At 40.9% G+C, this 27,933-nt stretch overlaps 1 protein-coding gene across 2 annotated transcripts in view; it reads right to left on the reverse strand.

Annotated features, from left to right (window-relative positions):
• Window positions 1-20,876, reverse strand: part of CCNY (cyclin Y) — a 119,439-nt gene extending 98,563 nt beyond the window's left edge. For both annotated transcript variants that reach the window (XM_005480388.4, XM_026796334.2), the window contains exon 1: window positions 20,574-20,876. In XM_005480388.4, the coding sequence (XP_005480445.1) occupies window positions 20,574-20,727 (154 nt within the window). In that variant the 5' untranslated portion in view covers window positions 20,728-20,876. The remainder of the gene's footprint in view (window positions 1-20,573) is intronic.
• Window positions 20,877-27,933: the final 7,057 nt, after the last annotated feature.

Raw genomic sequence — 27,933 nt, forward strand, 5'->3', positions numbered from 1 at the left:
TCCACCAGATGACTCCTGAAGTCCAATTACAGAGCACTCCTGTTTTCAGAAGACAGAAAGAGGAAAAATACTTTATTATTATTAGTAGTACTTCAGCCTTCTCAGCATGTGACATACCATAATACATGAATGGTCAATCAAATCATTAAAAATTTTGTTAATGTTGAAACTGAAACACTAATGGGGATTTGTTCCTGAAATATCTCAGAACTAAACAAGTACGTAGGAAACAAGCTAGCCCCACAAATCAGATGGGAAATTATAGGAACCACAAACTCAGCTGGTGCTTATGTTTAACAATGTATTGATTGTTCTGGGTAAAAAAATTGCAGGTGTTACACAGCTTTGGGAAAGGCTCTGAAAACATTTCTAACACATGGAAGACAAAAATATATCAAGAAATGCAAACCAAATTCCTCTTTAGAAAAGGCATATACTGCTGCTGATTCAGGGGCAAAACATACTAAAGTTTTGGAATCCTTCTGTTTTCACAACTCCCATAACAGAAAAAAAAAAAAAAGGACAAACAAGGTTTAAGATACTCAAACAAGATTTAAGAAACTCAGTATCATGTTTTAAGAGTTTTTAATACATTGGTTATTATATCTGCTGTATATTTTAAAGGTTAAATATACAAAGGTTACCTACTCTTGCCTCTAGACAGAACACTGCAATTCCTTGCTATCTGAAAGCTGTATCTCTGAAACAACTTATTCACCCCTCTGGCTGTCAAGACTGTTGTTACACAAAATTAAATACAGCCTCTAGTAGTTATCCATTCACCTTTCTGCAGGGACATAACTGGGTTAGGATTTGTTCTTGCTTTACAGGAACTTTAGAACCTACCCAATCCTCTTATGATAAAGACTCAGATGCGGGAAGCCTAAAGTTGGAGCTTTACAGTACCTCCATTTCAAGCTCATCCCCAACGGATTCCCAGAGGGAAGAAGCAATAAGTCAATTTGTAGTGGTAAAAAAACCCAGCCTAATTGCCCTTTTCCTGCAACAGTGACACAGTAACTTCACAGACAAAACAAAGGAGCTTTCAACTGCAAAGTAAGGAAAGACTATCCAATTTCTCTCTTAAAGCATGCCGGAATCCCCATGTAATTATGCCAAGATCTCAAAGCCAGCTCTGATAATTAATATTTCTAGGGATTGAAAAGCCCTTAAATTAAATCTCCAAGAAGCAGGACTAACACAGAGGATGCAAACGTGCTGCATTTCTGCTTTGGGGCATGGAATTCTTCATGGAGCTGCAGACTCCAAGCCCACTAACTCATTCATATCATAAAACTCTGGAAACAAACACACAATTTGCAAGCACTCCCCCAAGATAAAACCAAAGCATGCTGTACATTTTATGTCCCGCAGTAACACTGCTTGATCAACAGCACAGTCATTTCCCAAATTCCCAAATGTTATAAAATTTGAAGTCCTTCACACATTTGTGAAGTGCATTATTTACCTGGCAGCTTTGTACCAACTGCTCAAAAAACATTTTAAAATTATAGTTTTGTATTGGTTACCAGTTGGTTAACTGGGTTATAGAAATAAACTGACACTGTGTTTTCAGAACGCACACAAAACATGATCATACCAGAAATTTTGCCTACTATAGGCACATTATGGCAGACAGAGATAAAACCCATGGGGCTCCAGCCTGCCACAGCCCCAGATGATATCAGTGTTCAACTTCAGAGCACACGAGTGGCTTTGAAAGGAAACACTGATCTGAGCTGGCAGATTAGAAAGGAAAATTCAAGCCCTTAAAAGGGATTGCATGGCTGAGATAAATGAGCACAGGTGTCACAGGTTTAGCTGGAATTAGCATCAGAATTTGGGACTTCAGAGAACTTAGAATGTTTTAAGTCTGTAAATAAATTAATCCAGTGAAGGAAAACAATCTGTCAAAAAACTAATTAATTACCTGGCAGTTATATTTCTCCACTGAAGAAGCAAAAATTAGAACTAGACAAAGCACACACAAACACTCCTTTCCAAGGGATCAATGTGCCCACAGAGAGCAGGGTTAACCCTGAAGCTGTTTTGCTCTCAGCATACTGCAATTCTGTTCTGACTTCAGTTTAGCTAGAAAAGGAACAACCTCTGCCTTACAGCATCCAGCAACAGGCTAAAGCAACCTCAAAAAGAGAAGCTCTACTCCTTGGTGATAAAAAAGCAGTTTCCAGTAATTTTGTTAACCAATACAAAACTGGTATTTTAAAAATTTAAATACTAAGGCATACAGATGTGATATGTAAAATGTCTATAAATGTCTATAAATAATGTATCACATCACATTTATGGTAAAGAAAACCAGCAGATGCATATTTGTGAAAAAAAGTTAATTTGCATGATTAGGCATAAATTGAGTAAGCATCAATTCCATAAATCCAAATTACAATAAAATATCTATTTCTTAGTTTGGATCAGTTTAAGAAACATTAAAACATTAATTAAACATTGTTGGTCTCACTTCTTAGCACATTTACATTTCAAGGTGATGCATCTATTTTCTAAATATTCATCCATGTTAACTTCCTATATCAACCATTTATCAAGCAGTGGTAATACAGAAACAGAGAGGGAGGGACAGAGACACTGCATCTGCTTAGAATCCCTACAACAATATTTTCGGCCTCTTGCTGTATTTACATGTATCCTTTAGTTCTCAATATCCTGCAGTGTATAAATGACCCAAACTCCCAAACCATTCTCCATTAGTTTAAGAATATTCACATTAATACACAAGTAGGAATATGTAGGGGTTGTCATTGTTACTAGAAGGATTATGCAATTTAAAAAAAACAACTAAGAATAAGCACAGCATCACATAGTGTAATTATCCTATGCATAAGGGCATTTTTCTCACAACACAGCAAAGACAAACTGAAAATACATAACAGGACTATAAAAGATGACTTGACATGGAAAACACTGGAAGTAAATTAATAGTATTTCAATTGCAACAAGCAGCGTCTGAAAATATATTCATTTCAAAACCAGAATATTTTAACTATGCAGAACAAGGTAGAAGCCAGACCAGTCATCCAGAAAGCTGACAATTCTTTAGTAGTCTATAGGGCTTTCTACACAGCAGTCAGAACAAGGTAAGACAGTCCAGCTAAAACAGAAAACAAGCAGTGTTCATGAGTAACAGAACTTTTTCTTTTAAGCATGAAAATCTATGATGAATACATCAATAATATTTCAAGGGCAATACAATTAAAACTGATATTACATACTAGAGGTCAAAGAGCTAACTTAATCTCATCAAAATGACAGAAGAGCAGCCTCACAGAAAAAATGCTTATTTAGCTTTGTTAGTAGATACAGCTGAAAGGATCAACACAAACCAGAATTAACAATATTAACACCTGCTTGCAATTAATTTCTTTAACTAGAGCAACCTTCTTCCCCTCCTTAATGACAAAGTTAAAACAGAGAGAACTGAGAGTCTTGCCAAAGCAAAGACTTCGATTTTGTTAAACTCTAAAAGCCTTCTGCTGCCTTTCCATCTGCCTCATTGGAATTTCAGTGCCCATCACTGAGCAATTTCTACTTAAAAAAACAATAACAGGACTACTGCCAATAGTGGACTCTGGCTGTTCATCCATCAATTAAATATAGCCACTTCCAGGCAGAAACACAACAAGTCCTGCTGTACCTTGTCCCTGACACAGCTGTCAGTGCTGCACACAGGAAATGAAAGCAAGATAGAGAATCCACAGAACAGCCCTGGGCAGGGACACTGCTGAAATGCCTATTTTCCAAATAAAACCCCATGTCACACTGTACACCTGCACTGGAGGTACTGATCAGCTGGTTGTCTCTTATTTTTAGATACAAGAAATGGCAAAAGGCCAAATGGTTGGTTATTACATGTTTAAAAACATTTACATTGAGGAAACAAACAGAAGTGAGCATCTGAGACATCAGTGAAGTCACAGACAGTGACTACAAATACATAACAGCAAAAAATAACAGATCACAGAATAACATCACCTTCTGTCTATTTACTTTTACACCCAGATTTTTCAAGCATCAGACAATGTAGGGACTTTCTTGGAATTTCAGTAATGACTGGAAACAGCTTTTAAATGGTGACAAAACAGATTAAAAATGGACAAGCCCTCAAACCTCAGAAAATTAACTGGTATGGGGCCGTTTGAAAATACTAATGCCTACATTTTACAGGTTTTAGCTGATGAGTTCCTCATTGAGCTTCAAATCAAGATATGCAAACAGACATGAACAAAAATTAAATCTTTTCTATTTAACTGAACCAAAATTGCCAAAGTAAAATTATTTTCTTAATAGTGTTCTGGATAAGCTTTAGATAAAATCCATTAAAATCATGGTGCAGAATGTCACCTGTTGACTATTGTGAACACTAATCTTCTGTGAAAGAGAATCTTGGAGTTGTTTCTATTCGTTGGAAATGAAGGGGAACTGAAACAGTAACACCACAAATGCATGAGCACTTGCCTGTGGTTTCAAATTGCAATATTGCTTCCTCCTCGAATATCTGTCCTGTGAAAAAGTGAAGTATGGAATTTGGGGGAGGGGGGGATAGAATTTTTTTCTCCTTAATCAGTTGTTTAAGGCATCATCAGACTTGATATACACAACTTGGTGGCTAGTCCTCAACTTTAGTTTAACCTCTGACTTGTACTTATCTTTCAAGTACGTAATTCTTGCAATAACTAAAGATGCCCATATAATCAAGGGCAGTATATTCTGGAAAACACCTTTTCTAGAAGCAAACACTTCCTTTTATCCAGTAGCAATGTATTTCCTAATACAAAACCAGCTTTCTTTTCAGTGTATGCTAAGAATGCTCCCCAATACACTGAAGTAACTGTTAACAGTGGTTTGATGTTTCCAGTTTCTTTTCCCCTTCACACACTGCTTAGGCAAGGAAAACCCAGACCATGAAGCACAGCTGATGACCCCACAGCATTCCTACCAAAGTGTAATTACAGGACATGCAAAACTCAGATCACTCCCAGCATTCTATGGAAAAAATATTAAGACCTTAAGAAAACATAAGACTGTATACAGGTCCTTCATAAATCACGAGGCCAAGGCTAAAATATACTAAGTACTGAGTTTTAGAAAGCCTATCCTATTTCTACAGCTGACTGAGAAAGATGCCCCCTTGCTCCTCCCTTCAAGTCCAAATCAAACATCCGCCTTTATGGGCATGCAACTGTGCAGCACAAGCACTAAAACCATATTTCACACTGAAAATTCCACTTGATATGGATGTCCTTAGAAAATAGATAATTTTTGAGAATAAAATTAAGTAAACAAAAAATAATTAGTACGTTTTAGCATTCTAATCAACTCTGAAAACTTGTCACTGTGTGCTCTTAGACCACCAATGTAGCCTAGGCCTTACAAAATTCAAGTGTCAAATATGTAAGGATGCCTGCTGCTCACACACCAGCACAGCTCTGTAGGACTCCAGCACGCGCCCTTCTGCCTGGCATGCAGGCACTCCACAACAATCCCACAGACAAGCTTACTTTCCTGTACCAGAAGCAATCCAAATCTAATACAGAGGTTTATAAACAAGGCATGATTAATTTTTTTAAGGCTGTTGCTATCTTGCCTTGAAAAAAAAGAGTCATATCTAAAGACAGTTGCAATTCTTGCCTCTGTCTTAAATGTTGACAGGTATTCTCCAGTTCTGTAAAGCTCTTCTAGCCCAGCACAGTGCAGATGGTGCTGTGCACTTGATCTGAGCGGCTGCTGCTCATTGTCTGGGCCAACTGGGATTTCTCAAATTCTCTGCTATATGCAAAACACAACACTTGAAGACAAGTATGTAAGGCACTTCACGGAAGGAAATAAAATTTAGTGAAGGCTTATTCTGCATTTGTTTTTTAGCTTTATTGAGTTATCAAGAGGTTTGGCTTTCTAAAAGTCAGTCTCATTTAGTGAGTCTCTTAGCATAATATACACATTGCAAATACTCATCAGAAAAGGACAGAGGCAGGAATAGACCCTCAGTCTGAACACAGGAAGGGAGACAGGAGACCAGTTGGTCAGTTACCTTTAAATACACTTTCACAGAGAAAATATTAGAGACAGTAAAAAAAAAAAAAAAACTGTCCTTTGCAAAAACCCAGGTGGTTGAAAAGGTAGAAAGCTACAACCTTGAGCTATGGAAAAAATCCTATTATCAAAACAGCTATAAATTAAACTCCAAGTAGAGACTCTGCTGAACTTCACTCTAAGAGAAAACAGCAAGTCAAATGTATAATTCAATGCCAACCTAATCTTCAAAGGGAGACCAAAGCTGCTGACCTTGTCTTGGATACATCCCAGCCGAGTGAGCCCACCTCACACTGCTCTTTTTTTTTTTTTTTGAGAATTAACAATAGAAGTCAAGAAGAGCAATTGTACAGTGTACAGAGTTGTAAAGGAATTAGCAAAGTGAGTCTTTGGCTGTTAACAGTTTTATTTAATTTACACATTGCTGGTAGAGTTTCTACAGTCACACAGAACCCTGAATTTTCTTGACCAAAATGTTGTAGTCGTGAGGGGTTTTAAATAAATCTACATAAACACATGTATACAAAAAAAACAAATAACCCCATAACTAAAACAAAATCTACTTCAAATCTCCCAGCATTATTTTATTTTTAAGGAAGCCAAGAATTAAATTCTTTTTACCACAAGGACTAGATTAACTTTTTCTTTGGTCTAAACTGGCAGAAAACATCTCCATTTCTTTTCTTGCAGGCTTCTGAAAAATCCCACACCCTGAAGAAACTGCCAAACCTCAGATCTCACTTCAAGATATGCCACCTCGGAAAATAAAGAGACAAATTTTCCTAAATGTAATTCTACTAAATTCCCTGAGACGGGTATTGGAACAAGCAAATTAGGGATGCTGCAACTTGTACTACAGTCTGCTGTTCCAGTGAATAAAACTATGTCTTCTAGCATGCTTTAAGGGCTTTTCATTCTCCCACTAATATTACTTGTTGACATGGAGATTGCTTTGCTTGAAAGATGCCAACTGATACTTTTAATTCTAGCTTGCAGCATCAAGATATTGTCTCTAAAAATATTTAATATCAGGGAAATAAAAACTTCCATTAAGGGGAAGAGGACATATATTAACTTAGAAATGAATTCTGTTCCCAAGAGTCAGGCATAGTATTTGCAAACTATTTAATATTCAAGTAGTTTTCAGTTTTCTTTGTTCACATCACAAATCCTTTTGGGTTTTTGTTAATTTCATATTTCTGATAAATAGAGAGCCAGGGACATTTCTTACTGTTGTCTCAGCTTGAAAACACATAAGTTAGCCATTATTAATATATTATGCCAATAAGCACAAGCATGAGCACAAAGTGTTGTTCTTCACAACAACAACCTTCATTTGCAAGTCATTTCTGATTCTCCATTGTTTACTAGGTCAGGGTACCACCACAGAGATGACAATGATGCCTTTTAATCAAAGGAATGAAGCTAATGGAAATAATTAATGCTAACTACCAATATACTAGCTATTTATTTAAAACACAAAGGCATGTGCCTGGACATAGCTGCTGTATATTATCAGAAGGAAACTCAGACTTTTTCCCCCAATCTATTTTAAATTCCATTGAGAAAATACACCCCAAGTTTAGTTATGGCACCAAAAAATGCTATCATGGCCGAGTTCTGGATAACCTTCAGTTTGCTATAAGATAAGAATAGGTAAGAATGCTTACTTGTGGCAAAACAATAAACCCTGCCAAACCTGGATAAACAGGAGATAAAAGAGAAAGATACAAGAAAAATTTAGAGCATGAAAAAAGACCACCAGACCCAAACAGCAAGACAGGCAAGTAATGCCACTTCGCAGTGGCATAAAACCGGTTTTTTGAATTAAGTCTTGGGTTTCTCCACAAACAGTAAGTAAATATTGTCAAATCTTACTTGAACGATGCCACAGAGATCTTTCCAGATATCAGTCAGGCTCCTGGGTAAACTTTATTTTCCAGGTTACAAGTAGATATTATCAACTCTCTAAAAGACATCAATAATTAAGTTCTCTCAGTGCATACTTGCCCTATTATTTTCTATCAGGTAGAAAGAAAAAAAGTACCTTAGTTACTTGAGGAAAGAGATCTGCAGCAAGCAATAGAAGCTAATAGGACTATTTAGAAATCAGATGCAATATCCTCTTTTAACAAGTGCCTTGCTGAATACTAACAGTCTTGCAAGAGCAAGTTCCACATTCTGGATTACTTCAACAAGACATTCTCACATGGGCCTTGGTTAGAAAATTTATCATAGGAGTTAACTGTTTGATAGCAACAAGCTTAGATGCTTTGGTACCATTGCAAATGTGTTTTACAGCCAGCAATGCACTGGAGTCTACACTTTATATGCACTGTTGAAGTGACACTTCACACTTCATTATATACTGCTGCACCCCTGCCAAAGCAGTTCATCATGAATTATACCACCCTCCATTTGTTAGTTACCTGTAACAGCTTATCTCTTTCATATCCACATCAAAGCTATTTTACCTAATGAAAACCAGGATTAAAACCTCCGTGTAAGAACCGGCAATGGCTCAAGTAAGTGAGCACACTCTCATGAAATCTAGCTGCAATAAAATATAATTTTTATGGCATAAATAAGACCAGTTATACAGCTACAGCCACATTTGACAGTGTGCTGACTCAGCATGTGACATTGCCCCAGCTTTGATTAGCACAGCATCACCGGGGGAAGGAACTGCTGGTGGATCTGATGGCACAGCCAGCAAGGGGAGCACGGCAAGCACATATGTCAGCAGCCTTCTGCAAAACACTTTCCTAAAAGTAGACAGCAGGGATAGAGATCTCTTCTGACCTACAAACAAAACCCTTCATATGGCCAAGAGCCCAGACTAACAAAGCCAAGAGAAGGAGGAGCACCAGACATGGTCCCATCACTACCTGGCAGGACAGGAGTGGGCTGGACTCCAGGAACTCACAGTGACAGCACTGCCCTTGCTGCCCTGCCAGCCCCTCAGAGTGCCACCTGGTCTGCCAGGTATCCCTGGCCAGAAGAGGCCACCAATCCCACTGGTTTGGACAATGGTGAGCTCAAGCACAATCCCATTCCTTCAATAGAAAGAAATCCTCTTCCAGCAAGAGACCCCGTCTTTCACTTAGGGCATGCCAAATCAGTCAGATTTGAGTCCCCTGATAGAAACCAAGAAGGTTCTTCATTTGCATGAGGAAAGAAAAGCAAAAACACATGGTTAGGGAAGATTTACATACAGCTGGACACATTGAATAATGGGCAGAGTATCAATTACAAAGATGGTAATTACCAGGAAATTTCTTCCATGAAATGCAGATCTTAAGACTCCTACTGACTAATTCTCTTTTCAGCTTTTTATTCAGAAGAAAGCAGTGGATATGCATTCCACACTCTTTAAAAAGAAAAAAAACCTACACAGCTTCACAGCCTGTTTAAGAATTGCAGCTCATCCACCATGGCTTATTTGTTATCCCAAACTGTATTTCAGGACATACATTCCTTATAAAACACAAATCTCCAAAAGATATTAAGAAAATTATAGATCTTAAAATGCAAAGTCCAAAGACACAATGCAGAAACACAGAAATCTTACCAATTTGTGGATAACCATCACACAGATCAAAGAGAACAAGGACTATTTGCTTGTCTGTAAAACATGTAGGAGAGGGAGGAAAGTAGGAATGTGCAGCAAATGTTGAAATGAAATCATGACCTAAGATAATACAGGGCTTTGAATTCAGTGTTGACAGCCATGCTGCCAGCCTGGAATCTTCACTGACCCTGCTCTAGAACAAACTGTAACTGTTGTGCACTCCTCATCACCCCAAAAGAGCTGCAAAATACAAGGGGGCAAGCAGGAGGAGATGAGACCTGGGACAGGATGTCTGTGTGGTGTGGGTAGAAGAAGGCTGGGCTGAGCACAGGCAGGAGGCAAGTAAGGCAGATTATGACAGAGTGACACAAAACAAAGGGGAAGAAGAAAAAGGACATAAAAATCAGACAGTCATGGTAAAGCAACAAGGAGGGAGGAATCATCAAAAATCATTGGAAGAAAGATCAAAAAGGAATATATTGATCTTTCAGCTCAATGCTGCTTTTACCATTTTACTAGAAACACACCAAAAAAACTTCTTAACTTCTTACGTTCAAAACATTATATTCCAATACATTTGTTAAACATAAGACCTGAAGACCAAAGTTTCCATTCAAGACCACACTCACGCAAAGATAAAATAACTGGGGGCAGAATCTGCTCTGCTTCCGCCAAAGCCCAGAGCCTCCTGCAGCTCACAGATACCCCAAGGACAAATGGCACGCTGGGTTTGCATCAGTTACCCAGCCCCAGAGCAGGCCCTGAGCTGACCACAGCCAGGCCATGCTGCACAAACCCTTCCCTGGTGCAGGGATCCCACTGCCAGCTCCTGCTCCGCAGCACCCAGGCCTGGCAGCAGCCACAGTGCCAGCACCATTCCTCGCTCAAATAACCACCCAGTACAGTCAGCATGAGTACACTTGTTTTTCCCTACATTAACAAAGACATTGGTACATCCATGAGAACCCATTTTGAGATAATCAACACAAAATCAGAGACAAAAGAACTACAGAAGGGCTTCCTTAAGTTCTCTTCTCCTTTTCTATCCACAATCACACCTAATTTCACTGCTGTTGAACTGCAAATTTGTATTCAAAATCAAAACATGCAGTAAGGAGAAAAACAACAGCAATAAAAAAACAACCAACAACTGTTGCCATCTTACTGCAAAAGCCCCCATAGCTTCTTGGTGATTTCTCATGGTCAGCTCCTCACAGCATGGACACCACCTTCTTCTTCTCGTCTTTGCAGTACGGCCAACAAACTCGATCTCTCCTCACAACACAACCAACTCCAACTCTTCTCAGCCACCTAACCCACTCTTTTATAGCACTCATCATCACTGGACACAGCTGTGGCCTGTTAAGGGCAGGCCTGTTCCTAATCTCTGGTAATTAGTACAGGTGCAGCTCCTCAGGGGTGAGATTACCTTCTGCTCTATCTTTGTTTTCTTACATTCTATCCCCCTATACACAACCAAGTATGTGAAAGTAGGAGAGCAGTTGTATAATATTCAGGTTCTCATGTAGTAATATAAAACCTTATCGTTTGAATTGTATGAACTGCGACTCAAATACTTGTTACAAAAATAATTATTTACTATGATATTTTTTAAAGAAATGTGATTTAATGTTGAGAGCTTACTTTTCACAAAACATTCATTTCCAGTTCAATTTAATTTGGCACTCTCCCCTTCACTTAAATACCCATTTTTGCCCAGGGGACACTACTTTCTAGATTTAGAATTTGCATCACTGCTTATATGTGGAACATTGAATTGGTTTTTTGTCTCCTTTAGCTTTCAAAGGTGGTGTTGTTTTCTTTTTCTCTATGAAACAAACAGTTAAATCTCTCCTACTTCTTACTCTTTTTATCACAGACTTGATCTCTAAAACCATCTCAGTTACAGGAATCCTTCCTGTCCCTAATCCCATGAAAAAGTACAGAAAATCCTCCATACAATTACAATTCAAATTTCTATGTCTGACTGAATATTATGAATGCAGCATTCTAGACACTTACCCCAAGTGAATTATCCTAGAAGAAAGGAGGACATTTAGCTGCAGAAGTGTGATTTGAAAGCTTAAAACACAATTGCACTTCCAAACTCCTCACACACTTTCAGCCTCCACCGGCTGAGTGAATAAGTGCATGTGGATTTCTGCCAGCCAGGAACAGTCACAGCAGCTCCAAGGAGGGGCCCTGAGAGCTGAGCATTCACAGGGAGCACCAGGTGGGACTGGCACACCGCTCACTGCACAGATCTTGCTGCTCCCTTGTGAAACTGCATCTTACCTTGATGCTTATTGTACTACCTGAACTTTGAAATCCTCTGCATATGATTTTAACAAGACATATCATTATACTAACCAGAAAAAAGCTCATGTATTGTAATTCTGAAGTTAAGATACAGGAACTGTTCATTCCAAATGCAAACAAATCAATCACTGATTACTATTTAAAAATGGAAATACTAGGATTTCAAACCACATCTATGAACAACTGTGTCAAGTGGTTAATTACAATCCTTATTTTAAAAGTGATAATGAATAGAGCAGAGAATTCACATTAAAGGTCATCCTCAACAGATTTTACTGAGTTTGGAGATCCAACGGATTTAAGATTCTGCCTATAGCAGCAGCTGAAACTTTGCCAGCAACTAGAAATAAAATTATTTCTAATAAAATCTGAAACTGTTTTTTCCCTAATTATAAACAAAGCAGAATGATGCTATGAATTGTTAGGCAAAATATTTTGCCACTGGACTTATTAATTTTAACTCTGTTGATTTCAGTTCTGTATTTCATTAACTTAATTAATAAAAACAAAATGAGTCTCTCAAAGTTCTCCAAAATAAAGAGAAAACAAAACAAACAGGAATAAAAAGAGATTTGAAGATCCCAATTCCTAATAGCTGTGGTTCTATCTCACAAACACATGGGAAACTGCCGTTCTATAATAAGCAAACCAACTGTCTGGAAATCAAAATTTCTTTCAGGATTAATTGTAACCTCTTCTTTTCCCAACCTGTATTTCACACTGGTTATTCTAACAGCATTCTTTGAAGAGGAGGAAGTGGGGGCAGACCCACACCAAATTAGTAGAGACTACAGTTCACTGAATGAAAACTGCATATATACCACAGAGACAACTTTTTTCAAGCTAGATAAACAGATGAGATCTAAAACTCCTAATATGAGCCTAGGAATGAAGAGATCTAATTAATTTCAAATGTTGAAAGACCTTCTTCAAGCTCTTTAGATCACTTGCATTACTTTACAGCACAACACAGCTCACCAAGTACTTCACAGATATAATTGCTGCTTGTAAGCTCACTGACCACAGCCTGAAAGCTTCTTTTAGTCAAAGCAGGGAAGAATGGTCTGCTGTGCTCAGGATCAGCTACAATTCCCAAACTTTGGATCTTCTAATCTAATGCAATGTCCTTCCACAGGAAGGTCAGGAAGGAGGATAAAGAAACCATATATTTAGCTTTAAAATGGAACTATTGATAAATAGCACAAAAGCATAATTACTGCCAGTCATTTCACATACACAGCCTCATCTACTGACAATTCCTAAATTACCCCCTGCACAGAGAGCTTGCACAGTGGTGAAAAAGTGTAGGATAGCAATGTGAAATATCTCTGCTGACCAAGCATGCTTTCTTTCCCATGCAGTACTACTTTCAATATCTGAAATGAATGACTTTTTCCCAGGAATAAAGATGGTAATAAGTATCTTTTTCAGTTCAAAGTGTCCCTTAAGATGTCATAAAACAAATAACAACATGGCAACAAAAAGGTACCGCTTCCCAGAATACTGATGTGCAGGGATAAAATGCAGAACAGAAACAATTTTAAGCATGCCAGTAATTCTACATTCTGGATCTAGAAAAGAATCCCTGTACCATTAAGTCTTGCATCTTTATCGCATCACTTTGTGTAGCCTGACTTTACAAAGCCCTGGAGTACTCTGTATCTTCTGTAAGTTTTGTCTCCTTACAACTCAACTTTCAGATGAAAGAACAATTCATCAATTCCCACTCTTAATGAAATACCAACACAGCAAAGAAAACAATCCTTTAAAATTTCAACACGTTCTCATATTGGTTTCAATACTGCTGAAAGTAAATACTTTCACTTCCCATCTGATATCTTCTGGATCTCAGCCATAGCTAAGAATCATTTTGCAGACAAAAAAAAGATAAGCAAGCCAAAAGTTTGAGATAGAACTTTTTAAACTAAGGCTGGGTGGATTTTTATTTGAAAGAAAATTAGGAGTCAGTAGTTGAAGGCTGACTCTTCTGATTGCAGAGTGAAGGATACTCAGTGCAGATTCTCCCTCTAAGAATCACAGTAGAAAAGAGCATGGGAAATGTCACACAAGGTGGATGAAAATTCGCTTTTAATCTTGGGATTAGCTCTATTCCATAACCTTGTCTGACCGTTCAACTATTGCAGTTTTCTGCAACATTTTCATGCAAACAAAGACAGTAATAAAGTGCCACTTGCAGTACCAAAAACGTTGACTTCATTGATACATTTTGTTCAAACCACCAAAAGCTACAGGAGGAGGACAGTTTTGCAGTGCACACTGCACCTATTCATGGCATACCAAAGGAATTTCAGCAACATGGTCACAGCATCAGCCTGACTTAAAAGAAACAGTATTCATTTCCAAAGAAATAAAGAGAGAAGTAAATAAATAGGAGTTGGACTTCAATGACCCTTCAATGACCCTCGTGGGTCCCTTCCGACTCAGAATGTTCCACGATTCTAACATCAGTTCATGGAAAATGCAAATCTTGATGATCTGAGAATCTTGTCTTAGCTGAATGATCTAAAAAATCCTTTCCAATTTGCAGGCCCAAAATGTCATAAGCATGAAGAGAAAGGAAACAGACAAATTAAACCATTTGACCAGCTTCTATACTAGTTAAGGATTAGAAAGAGGAGCTTTGGCTTGAAGACCAAGTTCTTTCTCAACCCATTTCAGGCTACTGAGCACCCCAAATTTAAAACCAGTCCTCTCAGAAGCAGCACAAGAGTTGGGGATGCTCCTACTGGGGCCTACAGAATCAGCAAAAAAAGCTAGTTTAAGTTGAGCTCAGTAAAACCATCCCTGAACTTTGGTAAATTTTGCAAAAAGCTTCAGCTAAGGAAATTAACATCTCAACAGTCTATTTCAGCAATTCTGGAATATTTGCTTTTAAAGTTGGTTTGTAAGGAATAAAACTCCTTATAAACTGCTCATTGTCCTTACAGAAGATACAGGAAGTAGTAACTTCACTGCCAGTGAAGGCACCACCTGTGCACACTGCTTGGAATAGTCCATCTAGTCCATCCGTAGTTCTAGATTTAAAAGATTTATTAATGCTTACCAGCTCTTCACATACATTTCTGAGAGGTGTGGCACATATTAAATATTCTGCAGGATGAAGTGAAAAAGATCACTCCATATGTCAGAATGCACATAGAAAATTAAAAAATTTTAGAAGTTCCATTTCTCCAAGTCCAAAGGAATGGAAAAGAAGCAAAAGTAATGTCAATTCATTTCTACATGGAAAGCTCAAAGACAGGAATATATAGCCTGTCTCTTATATATATGCTTTCAGTTTGCAAAGTGCATTTCATATTCTTGCAAAGATGTTAAGCAAGGAAGATATTTAGACTGTGTCTGATGTGCATCTGGCTGGCAGGACAAGGACAGCCATCAGGTAGTGCCAGACATTGCTCACTTATTCCCCTTCCAGCCTCAGGACACCAGAGCAGCTAGAAAAAAGCATTCATGATGTCAGTAAGCTGCTGTATGGTGTCCCACCAGGACCGGTTTTTGTCCAAAACATCTCAAAATACAGTAGTCCTTCCATTTTCTGACACCTGTAATTTTAAGTTTTTCCTTTGTTTCAAGTACCAATTCACCCAGCCAAGACTGTACAACTCACTTACAAAGAAAATACTAATACTAAGATGGCAGTGCACTAATAAAATTTCTTAGAAGTAAGTTCAGATATGACTAGCCTTAGTGTGTGTACCTCTGAAAGTTTCTCCAACTAAATATGAAAATACAGGGTGCAAATTTATTGTTTTGATGTGAACAATGCAAAAAGGAGGTTTTAGGAAGGCTCTGTACGACACGATGGTGTCTCTGAGGAGAAGCAGGGCACAGATGGAATAACCAGATGAGGTGGTAACAGAAGGAAAAAGAAAGCTGTGCAGGAGGCACCATTAGCAAGGTGCAGTTTAGGCCTAGGTTCACCAATGTAGGCCACAGCAGGCTGCATTTTTAATTTCTTCATGCATCAGAATACAGGGGAACCTTGATACGTGACTTCTGACAAATGCTTAGGTAGATAACACCAAACACCTAAACAGTAGTACTGAAAACCACACAGATCACCTCTGTGCTGGAGTTCTGGCTAAACAAGAACATTTTTTGAAAGAGAATTTTCTATAAACCAAATAGGCTTTGTTTTTAAAGAAGGCCTATCCTTTTACAATCCGTGTTTTAGCAGGAATGTCTGTGTGCAGCACACTGGATGTTTAATTTGCTTCTGAAATGCTTATGTCTTGACTTTTGTGAAGTAGGTCAGTTCCTTCACAATGTGCAACCCATCATGCCCTAGCTCTTGAAAACACCAGTATTCCCTTTCAGCAAAATTCCATTAGGTATACAGGGCAGACATTTTAGAACTTCCTTTTATTTTGCTAAAATCTTGTAACTCTTATAAAACCTAGCAGCCAAGATATAGACAATTAGTAACTAATCCCACGTCAGAGACCCTCTTATGCCAGTTCCAAGAAGCTGGAGGAAAAGAAAAATATAAATGAACTAATAAATAGCTTTTTTAAAAGCAGTCCATTCTAAGGAGCCTGCGCATTATGCAGCAAAAAAATTAACATGACCGAGCCATGATTGAAAAGGGCTGAAAAGGTTTATCAGTGATGCACAGTTGCACATGGCATTATGTGAACTAGCAATGCATGACCTAGTGACACTAGCAGAAGTTTATTAAGAGGGGAAAAAAAATAAATCTGAGTTTTGTGGGGTGAAGGGGGAAAAAGGGGAGAAGCTGAACATTAAGAACCATCTTTTCTTGAAATAGCCTACGAATTCTCCATCTAGTCTCTGTTTCAAGAACAGCCTTTTGGCCAGTTTCATTGTATGGTATCAGCTTTGCTTCACGCCATTATATTTGTAGTAAGACATTTCCTTTCACTCCCTCACTAGAGATCCATACTTGAAAAGCTGGCTGTAGAAATCATGCTCCAAACAGAGCGATCACACCTGAGCACAGGCTGCCTTTCCCCAAGCTAAACTGGCTCTGACTGTGCCTGGCTGATGCACAGGGCAGGGGAGTCTGGGCTCTGGGCAGCGAGCGCTGACACCGTGCGCACACCCAGCTGCTGGCACAGGCCAGAGTTTGCATCCTACGAGACACAGAATCTGCCACACAAAGGCCTCAACCGTTTTTACTTATGGCTGCCATTGACTGCTGTAAAAAAAGGTCTTGATGGCAAACAGATGTAGGAATCTGCAAGTATTGAATCCACTGCCACAATTTTGTTTTTAAAGTTAACTTCTGAAAGTGAAGCACTGAAAAATGTGGAAGCTCACCCTAAGCAATAAATCATCAAAACCAGAAGGTAATCTCTGTATGTTACAGTTGTCTTCTTGCCCTTCCTCAAAAGAGAAAAACACCAAAATTCTGTTAAGTGTTCTTCATTATCATGGGCCTGTGGAAACTAACAATAAAATAAACAAAAAAGCATTGAGAAACAAACAAAACCAAAACATTCTGGTGACTGCACAATATTCAGAGAGGCATTTTGCTTGTGTGGATGTTTGTAGAAGTCCACTACCTTCTGAGAAATTTGAGGGGAAGAAAAAAGAGGAAAAGAGGCAAATTCAACTTTACTCTTCTCCAGAATAATTCTCTTGATAAATTCCTCCTCATCAAAACTCTTTCCAAATTCCCCTGCTCCTTCAGATGCCAATTTACAAACAGTTGTAAAATATTCCAGAAATTGAGATTTTTCTGGCCAAGTACCAGTGATGTAGAAGTATTTTGTTATAAAACTAACTCCTACTGGAAAATAATTTCTCCACCAGTTCTTTGAAAAACTACAAGTGGACTGGGTATGGAACTTGAATTAGAGAATTCAAAAGCATGGTTTTTGAAGACAGATTTTATGAGTATTTCCTTATCAAGTACATAAGAGAGGCAGACGTCAAACAGTTCCACTAGTACTAAAATTTCCAGTTAAATTACTCTTTAAGATTTGACATCCTTCGCTATTTTTTTTTTTCTCTCTCATACTGCCAGAACAGGGCCTGGAACAGTGAAAACCACGCATCTCTTAAAAGCTTAAAATAGCCCACAGCTGACTTAAAGGTTCTAAAAGTTCTTCATTTATTCAAGTAGATTTACCCACTTCAAAAAATAAAATGTTTCCTGAATTTCCATCAGTATGAGCATGAAAACAACTTCCACACAAAACACAGTAACTAAGACACTGCATTACATGATTTTTACAGTTCCTGAAAGTACCAGTGACAAAGTAAATGCTCGTTAGAGGCACGAATTTGCACTTTGAGACTTGTCACTGCCACATATACCCAAGCAGGATGGAAGGGCTCTCACTTGAAGAACAGTGAGAAATAAACTTGAAGTGTCAAAAAAGTTTCCTTTCAGTGCATTAGTCTTTGTCATCATTCATTTAATAAAAAAAGGCACATTTGCCAACACTACTAATTTGAGAAAGCTTATGACTTGCAGGAACACTCAGGAACAAACATCCAACATTCTCTCTTCACAACACAGATAACCAGACTATTGTTCTTTCATTCTAAAATGGCAAAAATATCATCAGAGGTCTCTACTGTGAAGGGTTTTCCCCATCCCAATGTCACATCCATAAATGCCTGTATGCCATACAACTTCAAACAATCTAACAACAAAAACATAATAGCTAGTCCAATACAAAATAAAATTTCAGAAACGAAGAATCATCCTATTACATTTAATACTCAGTCATCACCTCTAACCAAGAGACCGTCAGTGAGCGTGACTCCAGTGTAACAGACCTGCAACAAAGCACGCTTCAGAAAGTTGTTTTATCGCAGTCTGTCCAGTTGTTCTGAATGTAGACGCATCTATTACCCATCAGTCTTCCCAGTGAAAACTTACTTCTCAGACTCTATCCATAAAAATGGCCAAGAGTGAGTAAAGCACAAAAAGGAAACCCATAACTGTTTGTTCACAAATTTGAAGACAGCTTGCCCATTTGAAACTGACAATGGCTCCAGATGAAAACCAACAAAATGTAAAAATAAATAATGCATGAGGTGTTTTCTGTGTTCTAACAACGGGTTACAACTCTGCACTTGACACATGCCACACTTTAAAGGAGAAGAGAGAACACCCATGTACCTTGATGCAACAAATGAAACCACCAACCAATAAAGATCTCCTAGGGTTTTTTGCAAATATCTGCTAAGATGCAGGAACATATCTGCATTGCATGCACATTTCAGCAAGCACACATGCACTTACTATTCCCATCAAAGCTCTTCTTCCCATCCATTACAAAAAAAAAGCACACTGAGAACAAGGCACAAAACCCACATATCTCTGCCCAAAAAGTTTACTGCAGCCTGTGTTGTTATACATGGAGAAATCCGTACCATCAGAGAGAGCTGCATCCTGCTACACTGCACACCACTGATGCTGGAAGAATTAATCATTCACAGATCAACAATTGGTTCTTTCATCTCCCTGGCTTTCTCAGATCAGACCATTATGTATTTTTTTCCACCTACTGATCCTGTTACACCCCATTTTTCAGCTGCATGTAGCAAAGACATCTGAAAAACATTCCTACTTCTAGAATGTACCTCACTGAAAGAAACCAGTGAGGGTACCTATACGCTTCCACGGGATTCACAACTTTACCAGTGTCAAGAAGTGACAGAACATTGAATTCTGCACTAAAATCACAATGTAATAAGCTGTGAAAAAAATGTGGACGGCAAACTGAAGGGCACCAAAGTCCTTCTTTCTGGCTTTCTACCAAAAGCCTCATGGGTTTGTTCACTGAACAAACCCATGAGATAGCTGACCTTTTAGTAAGTAAAGTTTTAGGACTAAATACTTCAGCTAATCAAAAACTAAATTACATGTATACATTAACTCAGCCCACATCTTTAAAATAAAGCTGTATTCTGGCCAGCCCGAATGGCACCACATTCAGTCACGACTAAACCAACAGGAACATGGCTTTTTTAATATCTCTGCAGAGAAAGAGAGGGCAAGGCAGTATTCATGATGAGCACTGCGCCTCATCATGACAGCAACGGAAGAAAAAGTCTCTGGAGGAGAAGGTTGTCATGGGAAACATTTCTCCCACTTTTATCTCTGGCAGGGTTTGTCCTTTAAACGCTCGCCCCTGCAGAGGCCTGGCAGGTGACATCCCGGCAGGTGACGTGAGCCCGGCACAGCCAGCCCTGCCAAGGGCGAGGGACGCTGCCCTGGGCCACGGCCGAGCCCGGGTGTCCGAGCCCACCGGGACCGCCCCTAATGTCGCCTCACGATCCTCTGAAGGGCGCAGGGTCTCAGCAGCGCAGACCCGGGGCTGCAGAGCTGCACCCAGCCAGAGGATGCGGTGCGGGGCGAGGATGCTCCCAGCCCCTGCTGCAAGGGTCCCGCACAGCTCTCCCCGGGGACAGGAGCAGCTCTGGAGGCGGAATGTGCCGCGGCATCCCCGTGAGCCCCGCGGGCACAGGGACCAGCACCGGAGGCACCGGAGGCAGCGGGACCGGCCGGCCCGGCCCCACCCGCCGGGGAATGGCCGGGGCAGAGCCGAGCCCGCCGCAGGGAGCGGAGGGGAGGGGAAGGGCTGCGGGGGCTCCCCGGGCGTCCGCCCGCGCTCACCGTCGATGTTCTCCCGGTCGCTGATGTGCTGCAGGTTGCAGCCCGTGTCCTCCCGGCTCAGCTCGGCCTCGGGGCGGTAGGACTCCAGCCGAGAGTGGGCATTCCGCCGCAGCTTGGGGCTGGAGGAGACGCAGCAGGACGTGGTGTTCCCCATCTTCTCTGCCCGGCCCCGGCCCGGCCCGGCTCGGCTCGGGAGGAGGCGAGGGGCGGCCGGTCAGCAGGGGTGGCGGGAAGCCATGGGCGGCAGCGGCGACAAGAGGGAGCGGCGGCGGGGGAGGAGGCGGCGGCTGCGGCGCCCTGCGGCTGCACTCGCCGGCGGTTCCCCCCGGCGGCTCATCCGCGGAGGCGGCCCCGCAGCGCGGCCCGCCGGCGTGGGCTGCGGCAGCTAAGCCGCCCTCCTCCGCGGGCGGGCAGCGCGGGGCCCGCCGGGGCACAGCCCCATCCTCCCCCGCCCCCGCGCAGCCGCCGGGCCCGCTCCGCGCACGCACCCACGCGGCAGCGTCGCAGCCTCCGCGGCAGCGACACCGCAGCAGCAGTGGCGGCGGCAGCAGCAGCCGCCCCGGGCGGCCCCCGCGAACCGGTTCCGGTTCAAGCGGGCGGTGACGCCTCCCGCCGGGCGGGCTGCGGGAGAGGCGGCGGAGCCCGGCTTGGCCGAGGGGCCGTCCCGGCAGTCACCGACGGAGCCCCCCTGAGCTGCGGCCGCGAGGCTCCCGGCGCGCTGGACCCTGGGTCCCCGGCCCTCCTCACTCGAGCGTCCTGCACACGGCACGGAGCCTCTCCCACATCCCGGAGCTCTGCGCATTAGTACCGGGGAGAGCGGGCACGGACCCTCTCCCACAGCCCGGGGCTCAGCGCGCTGGTGCCGGGGGGAGCGGGCACGGAGCCTCTCCCACAGCCCGGGGCTCAGCGCGCTGGTGCCGGAGGGAGCGGGCACGGACCCTCTCCCACAGCCCGGGGCTCAGTGCGTTGGTGCCGGGGGGAGCGGGCACGGCAGGCGCTGCCCGTCGCTCCCGGTCGTTCCCCTGCCCTCAGGGTCCCGGCCGGGCCGAGGCCGCCCCGCTGCCCCGGGAGCTCCTCGGGACCCCCCGAGCTCCTGTCCGCAGCGGGGACCCCGCGGCCGCCCGGATCCAGGCCGGAGTGACCGAACCCGACTGGCCCTGCGCCTGCCCCGCCGTGGGGACCCGCATCCATCCGGAGAGAGTCACTGCTGTCCCAGATGTGTAGGGACTGCACGGATTCTTTGAGAACTTGTTAAACTCTCCTGTGGACTGGCCGTCCCAAAGATAACAGGCCACAGAGCAATGAGAGGGCGTTAAGTGCCCCTTTCTAACACCTTTCCTGTGTTCAGGGCTTTCGCAGTCAAAAATCCAGTTTTGTCCTACTCAAAGTAATGTTGAAGATGTGAAGATGGGGATTGTGCATGGCTTTCATTAGTCTTTTTTGTTGTGTGTTTTTTTTTTTTCCTTTAAATCTTTGTAATCTGAGCAAATCTCTTGACTGCTGGAGGTCTGAGTCATGGTAGTTGAATGAATACACTGATAATTTGACAAGAGAAAAGCACTTTTCTGTGTTTATAAAAGATGCTTTGACTTGCAGCCCTGTGTCCAGGGAGCCATGACTTAATCTACCAGGCATCTCATGATATCTGATGTGTTCACAAGATCTGCTCAAGTCAGATGATTACATGAAAGGCTTGTAAGTTTTTTATCCTACTTTTTTTTCAGGACACACATTGCAAAGAAAATCAAATTTGTAATTTTCAACTGCCTTTTGAATGCTTATTGATGCAAATGTACTCTAGTGTTATACAAAGAATCAAGAAGAAAGGAAAAGAATGTGAGGTTTTTTCAAAATCAAACTGTTTTGGGGATGTCTTCTGTAACTAGTTTTGGGAAACTCCCCTCCCCAAACATGGATGGGCAGTAGATTTGGGGTTACATCAGTAGATTTGGAGTTACATCGTCCCTATGTGTTTGAGTAAGTCAAGCTAAATTAAGGATAGGTTTAGCATCTTTTTTGTTTTAGTGTATTCAGTGGTTTGCATCCAGACAAAAGGAAAGTCTTTGCTGAGCTCTGTTTGCTCTCAGAAATGCTGTCTAGGAGGATGCCAAGCTAACTAGTGCCTTGCAGCACCATGCCATGCCTTGCTGAGGGCACCTCAGCCCCTCCACTGGAGCTCACCTGCTCTCCAGCTGAGCCTGAGCCTGCTCAGACCAGGCCTGACCTTAACCTGGCTGCAGGGGAGGTTAAATCTGAAATGGGCACAAGCAACAATCAAGAAAATCTCAATTTTAAAAGAATTAAATCATCGCAGTATATACACAGCAGAACAGTAAGATGGTACTGAAATGCCTGGCTTACCACATCTTACAAAGGCACCTCAAGCTAGTGAGATCTCTGTGGAAGACTTGTCTGAGCTGCCCTGTTAAATTCCACCTTCCTGTAGGAATCAGGGCCATGTGCTCATTTGTGGCCTTTTCAGCCCGTGTGACAGCTCCTAGGCCACCAGTGCCATTGTCTTGTAAGTTCTTTTTGGGTAATGCTAACTGGGCAACTCTTGGCTTGCACTATCAATCCCACCACATTTTTTCATAAACATTTCATAACCCGTAATTATTTAGAAACTTGTAACAATTGTAAATCTGTTGTAGTAAAATCTTAGACAAATCTTGCAGTTTATTCTTATTCTGCAATTTTCACAAGCTTTGAAACAAAACAGGCCACATGATGATGGAGATGGGTTATGAAGCTTGCTTCTCTAAATGTTTAAGTAGAGCTTAAAAATACGTGTTTTCTTTATTAGAAAGGATTGATTTAAGCTTTGTGTTTTATTTAAAACTAATATCATAAAACTAAACATTGTAATTTAATGTATTTAAAATTTGTGATCACTGGCTGTGACCATGTAATCACTAGATGTGACTATGTGATCACTAGATGGATGCCCTTTAAAATCCCTTCCAACCCAAACCATTCTGTATTCCATCCCTAGTTCTATTATTCTGTACAGCTACCTATTTTCTCACTCACAGTCTTTCATTCTAAATTTTTACCTTTATTCCTCCTCTTTTCACTCTGGGAGCTTGCTGAAGTACATTATAATCACAAAGGTGCTGAAATACATATTTCAAATCAAAGAAAAGGGATGCTGCTCTAGGGTAATGGTCTCCTGCTGATATGTAAGAGCTGAGAAGAGGTGAAATATATACCATGAAAACATATTTGGGGTTTGATTATGATTATTTATTTCAGCTATCTGAAGTGCATGATGCAAATGTAACTGCATTATTTGATAAATATTCATACAGTAAAGCAGAAGCAGCTCACTGCACCTTACTGACATGCTTAGAAATCAATGTATGTCCTTTGATTAAAGATTATTCTGTTCTTGAGATTTATGATTTATATATTTTAATGATTTTGCCCTCTGGAGCAATTGCATCAGCTGAGGAACACCACAAATCTCCCTAAACTAAGGCCAAGGCTTTCACGATTGGTCAGTGCTGACATACCTTTGTTTTAAAAGTGCCTATTCCTGCACAAAAAATATTTTAAATCTGTAGCATCTCCACTACACAGAAAACACTCCGCTATAGAAAAGACAATGGATTTTAATTGGCTAAAATTATTGATGTGACCCATTGAATTTTGTGCTTGAAATCTTCCTGGAACGTTGTCAAAAATGTGTTTCAAACCATCAGATATAGGTCAGTGGTTTTGCTTATATAAGCTTTTTATCCATTTTGAGCAGGTAAAAATTAGAAGTATTATTTAATACAAAAGTATTTCCTGCTCACAAACCAAATGATTTGTGAAGCACAGTTAAAAAAAAACAAAAACAAACACAAAACCTTAAGATAGATGAGTGGTGATCACCAGATCTTTTGGTTCTGCTCATCTTTCAAATGCAGCCTGAGAAATTCGTGTCACACAATGCCTTCCCCACACCGCCATCTGATGTTTGGTTGGAGTTGTACTCACAGGTTGGGTGTGCAGTCACTCTCAAATGCATCGTGTCAGTTCTCTCACAGAGCTAATCATTGTCTGGAGTTTAGGCAAAAGCTTAAAATTAACATTCCCATATACAAAGTGTTCAGCCTGGTCAACTGAATCATACCCTAGACTTTGTTGATTGTAATAGCTAATTTTTTTTTTACAATAGTAATAAATTCCAAATCAGTTAAAACCAGTCATGAACTCACCTGAGGAATGTTATTATCCCTCTGACAATTCTTATTGTTAATATTTGCATTTATTGTTACAAGCCTGAATTCAGTAGTGTTAGCAGACTTCCTTCCTGAAGGCAAGTTCAGAATGCATGACACTTGATTCTGACCCAGGCTGTGTGGCAAAGCCTTTTACTGTGCTGCTCCTCCAGGGAATGCATTCATGGATCATGTCTTAGATTCCCTCCCTCAGGTATACTGTACACATAGACTACTCCTATGGCAGATTTCCCCCTTGATTCTTCCAGGGCTAAGACGGTATTCTCCTTCTTGGAGGTAGAAATCCAGTGCCTGCCAGCAGACATCCTTTCAGCCCTGACACAAGTTATGTGCCAGCCCCAACCCCTGAGCTGTCCCCAGAGAGAGGAGGAGGGTTCTGTACATGGCACAGAGCTGCAGCTACTGTCCACAGGACAGACACCCAGACCTAACAAGGAGTGTGAAAGAGATGGGACTGGGTTTGAAAATACACAAATGGTATCAGTGGAGTTATTCCTCTGGTGAATGGTACATTTGTTTCTCAGGAATCAAGTGCCTTACTGTGAGAAAAGGAGAAAGAGTAAATAAAGAGTTGTTTTGAAGATCAGGGCAGAAACTGGGGCTATTTGATTAATGTATTCAACTTTAGTGCATAAATTGGGATATTAGTCTCATGCTAGCCCATGAAGGGATACTGTTCTAGGCAACAATGCAAAGCCCTAACTCACACTCCTACTCTGAAGTCTGGCAGCCAGAGGACTCTGCCTATTGCCACTCACTGTACAGGAGGAAACAATTGCTTCAAGAAGGAAAGTGATACACCAGAGAGCCAGTGTTGGAGTACTGCCTGAAACATACATAGCCCAGATAAGTGTGTATTATCTTATATTACAATCTTTTTTATTATTGCCATGTTTCTCACCAGCTTGAAATCACTGCAGAAAGAAGCAGTTTCCCCACAAGTAGGGGAAGATTGGTCATTGTTTTAGGGGTTACACTTGAAGAACAACTGTGCTAGAATATTATACACACACACACACACACGCACGCACACACACACACACACACACACACACACACATATACCAATATATGTAACTGTTCTTTTTTATTTTATTGTTTCTCCAGGGATTGAACAAGATAAGATCTGCACTCAAGCAGCCAGAAGCCCACACATTACGCTTATGGGGGAAGATCACCCACAGTGCACAGAAGTGCAGTGAGATTTGGGAGGGAGGAGGCAGCTCAGCACAGTGTACCATGGATGCCCTTGCATTGTGGAGGAAGGCACAGGCAATTGGATTTAACCAGCTGGGTGGAATTTGATTTGATTAGCTTTGGCACAGTTTCACATACTCTCAATTCATCAGTGAATGGAGTAACTATATTGGAAAGCTACTGGGGAAAAACAACATTGCCCCTGATGCTACTGTCACAGGCAGATAGAACACAATCCCATACAGGCTCACTCTGTGTTTTCCTCTCTTCATTGTCTCCCTAGTTAGTTTTTTTTGTGCCAGTGTGTGTCTTCCTGTATCAGGATTGGCTGCCTTTTCTTGCTCTGAGATCTTGGCATGTAAAGAGCAGTAATTACTCCATGACTTGACTATGAGCAAGGGTGGGAGTGCCCCTCTTGAACAATAAAACCCCTTGTAGAGAAAAGTCTAACTAAACAAAACAAAATGTGTAAAACCAGGCAGTGCTGCCACAAAGCACTTTGCTAGCTAGGGAGTCTATATGGAGTATGAATAAGAGCCTACTGTGTTGCAGTCTGTCCTGCCTGTGAAAGATCCCATTCTATAAAGGGGTACGTGTTAGTCTCTTCTGATTTCATACAAGTCTAGGCAAATACAACTACTTTAGTTTCAATGAAGCTGTGCCTAATCTCCACCAAGAATGAGAACTGAACCAGGCCCAGCAATTTGGGACAGCATGTTCATACAAAGACATCTTCTCTCAGATTCATCTTGAGAAAATAACATCCCCTACTTTTACCAACTGTCAATACCTTGTAATTTTGAGTATCAGTAGTGGCAGCTCACAGTTAAAAATATTTTTGTGTAGTATGAGCTTACAAGTCCTGTAATATGGGTAATAAAGGGTAATATGCAAGTGATTGAAGTCTTTTGAAACATGGCTCACCAGAAGATCATGTGTCTATCATGTGTCAGGCTGAGCTCTCTGTATGAAGAATATGATAGAAATGTATTGCTTTATCTTACATCTCCCCAGAAGATCATCCTTTTTAAGTAGTATAAAAAAAGTGTTTTGTTTGAAGGATAGATCTGAAGAAAAGTTATAGGTTTCAGAGACAGGGAATCAAGCTAAATATGGTGAGCTGTACAGATGAATCTCAGGAATTATTCCTGTGAAACATTCTCAAGCTAAGTTCCCCTAAGTATTAACATCTGTCTTGAGTGAAAATAGGCTTTCATCAGTTAATTTTCAAATCAAGAGGTGAAATTAAAAAGTGAGAAAATTCTCAGTATGAAAATTAAATTGAAGCATCCAAGTTTTCAACAGAAAAGTGTCCAGGCATGAGCCTTTTTGATTTTTAGCAGGGTACTACAATTGTGAATACTTGTAGGAGCTCAATTGGAACTGTAGAGAGGCCAAAAACCCCCATGTATATGTCTAGAAAATACAGAAAATAGAAATATGGATTTTAAAGGTAAAGAACCGAAATTAATTAATGTACTTAATGAATGATCAACAGATATGTAATTTTGAGTGTGTACTTCTTACAGATTTTGTTCCACTTCCTCATGTGGGAGGAATCCTATGTGGGATTAGGCAGGACATTTCCCTTTGTCAAACAATGTAAGACTGAAAATGATACATGAAAAAAGGCCAAAAGCTTTACTTGTGCATTATGTCCACCATCAGTGGTTGTTGATATCAATGTTCTTTGAGTACAAAGGCTACAAAATCAATAAAAGTAATAAAAACATTATTTCTTTGTATTCCAGAGTTCTTCCCCTCTCAATGAAAAAGTATCCAGGACATAAGCAAGCCTACAGAAATGAAATTGAGGCTTCCATGTCAACATTAAAAAAATTCCCCTCAAATACAGCAAAACCTGGCATGATCCTTAGATCAAGTTTCTGTTGGGGAAAGAGGGGAAGAAGAAAGTTTTCTCCCTTAGTCAGGTGAAA

Source organism: Zonotrichia albicollis, chromosome 1, assembly GCF_047830755.1.
Source record: "Zonotrichia albicollis isolate bZonAlb1 chromosome 1, bZonAlb1.hap1, whole genome shotgun sequence".
NCBI classification, from domain to species: domain Eukaryota; kingdom Metazoa; phylum Chordata; class Aves; order Passeriformes; family Passerellidae; genus Zonotrichia; species Zonotrichia albicollis.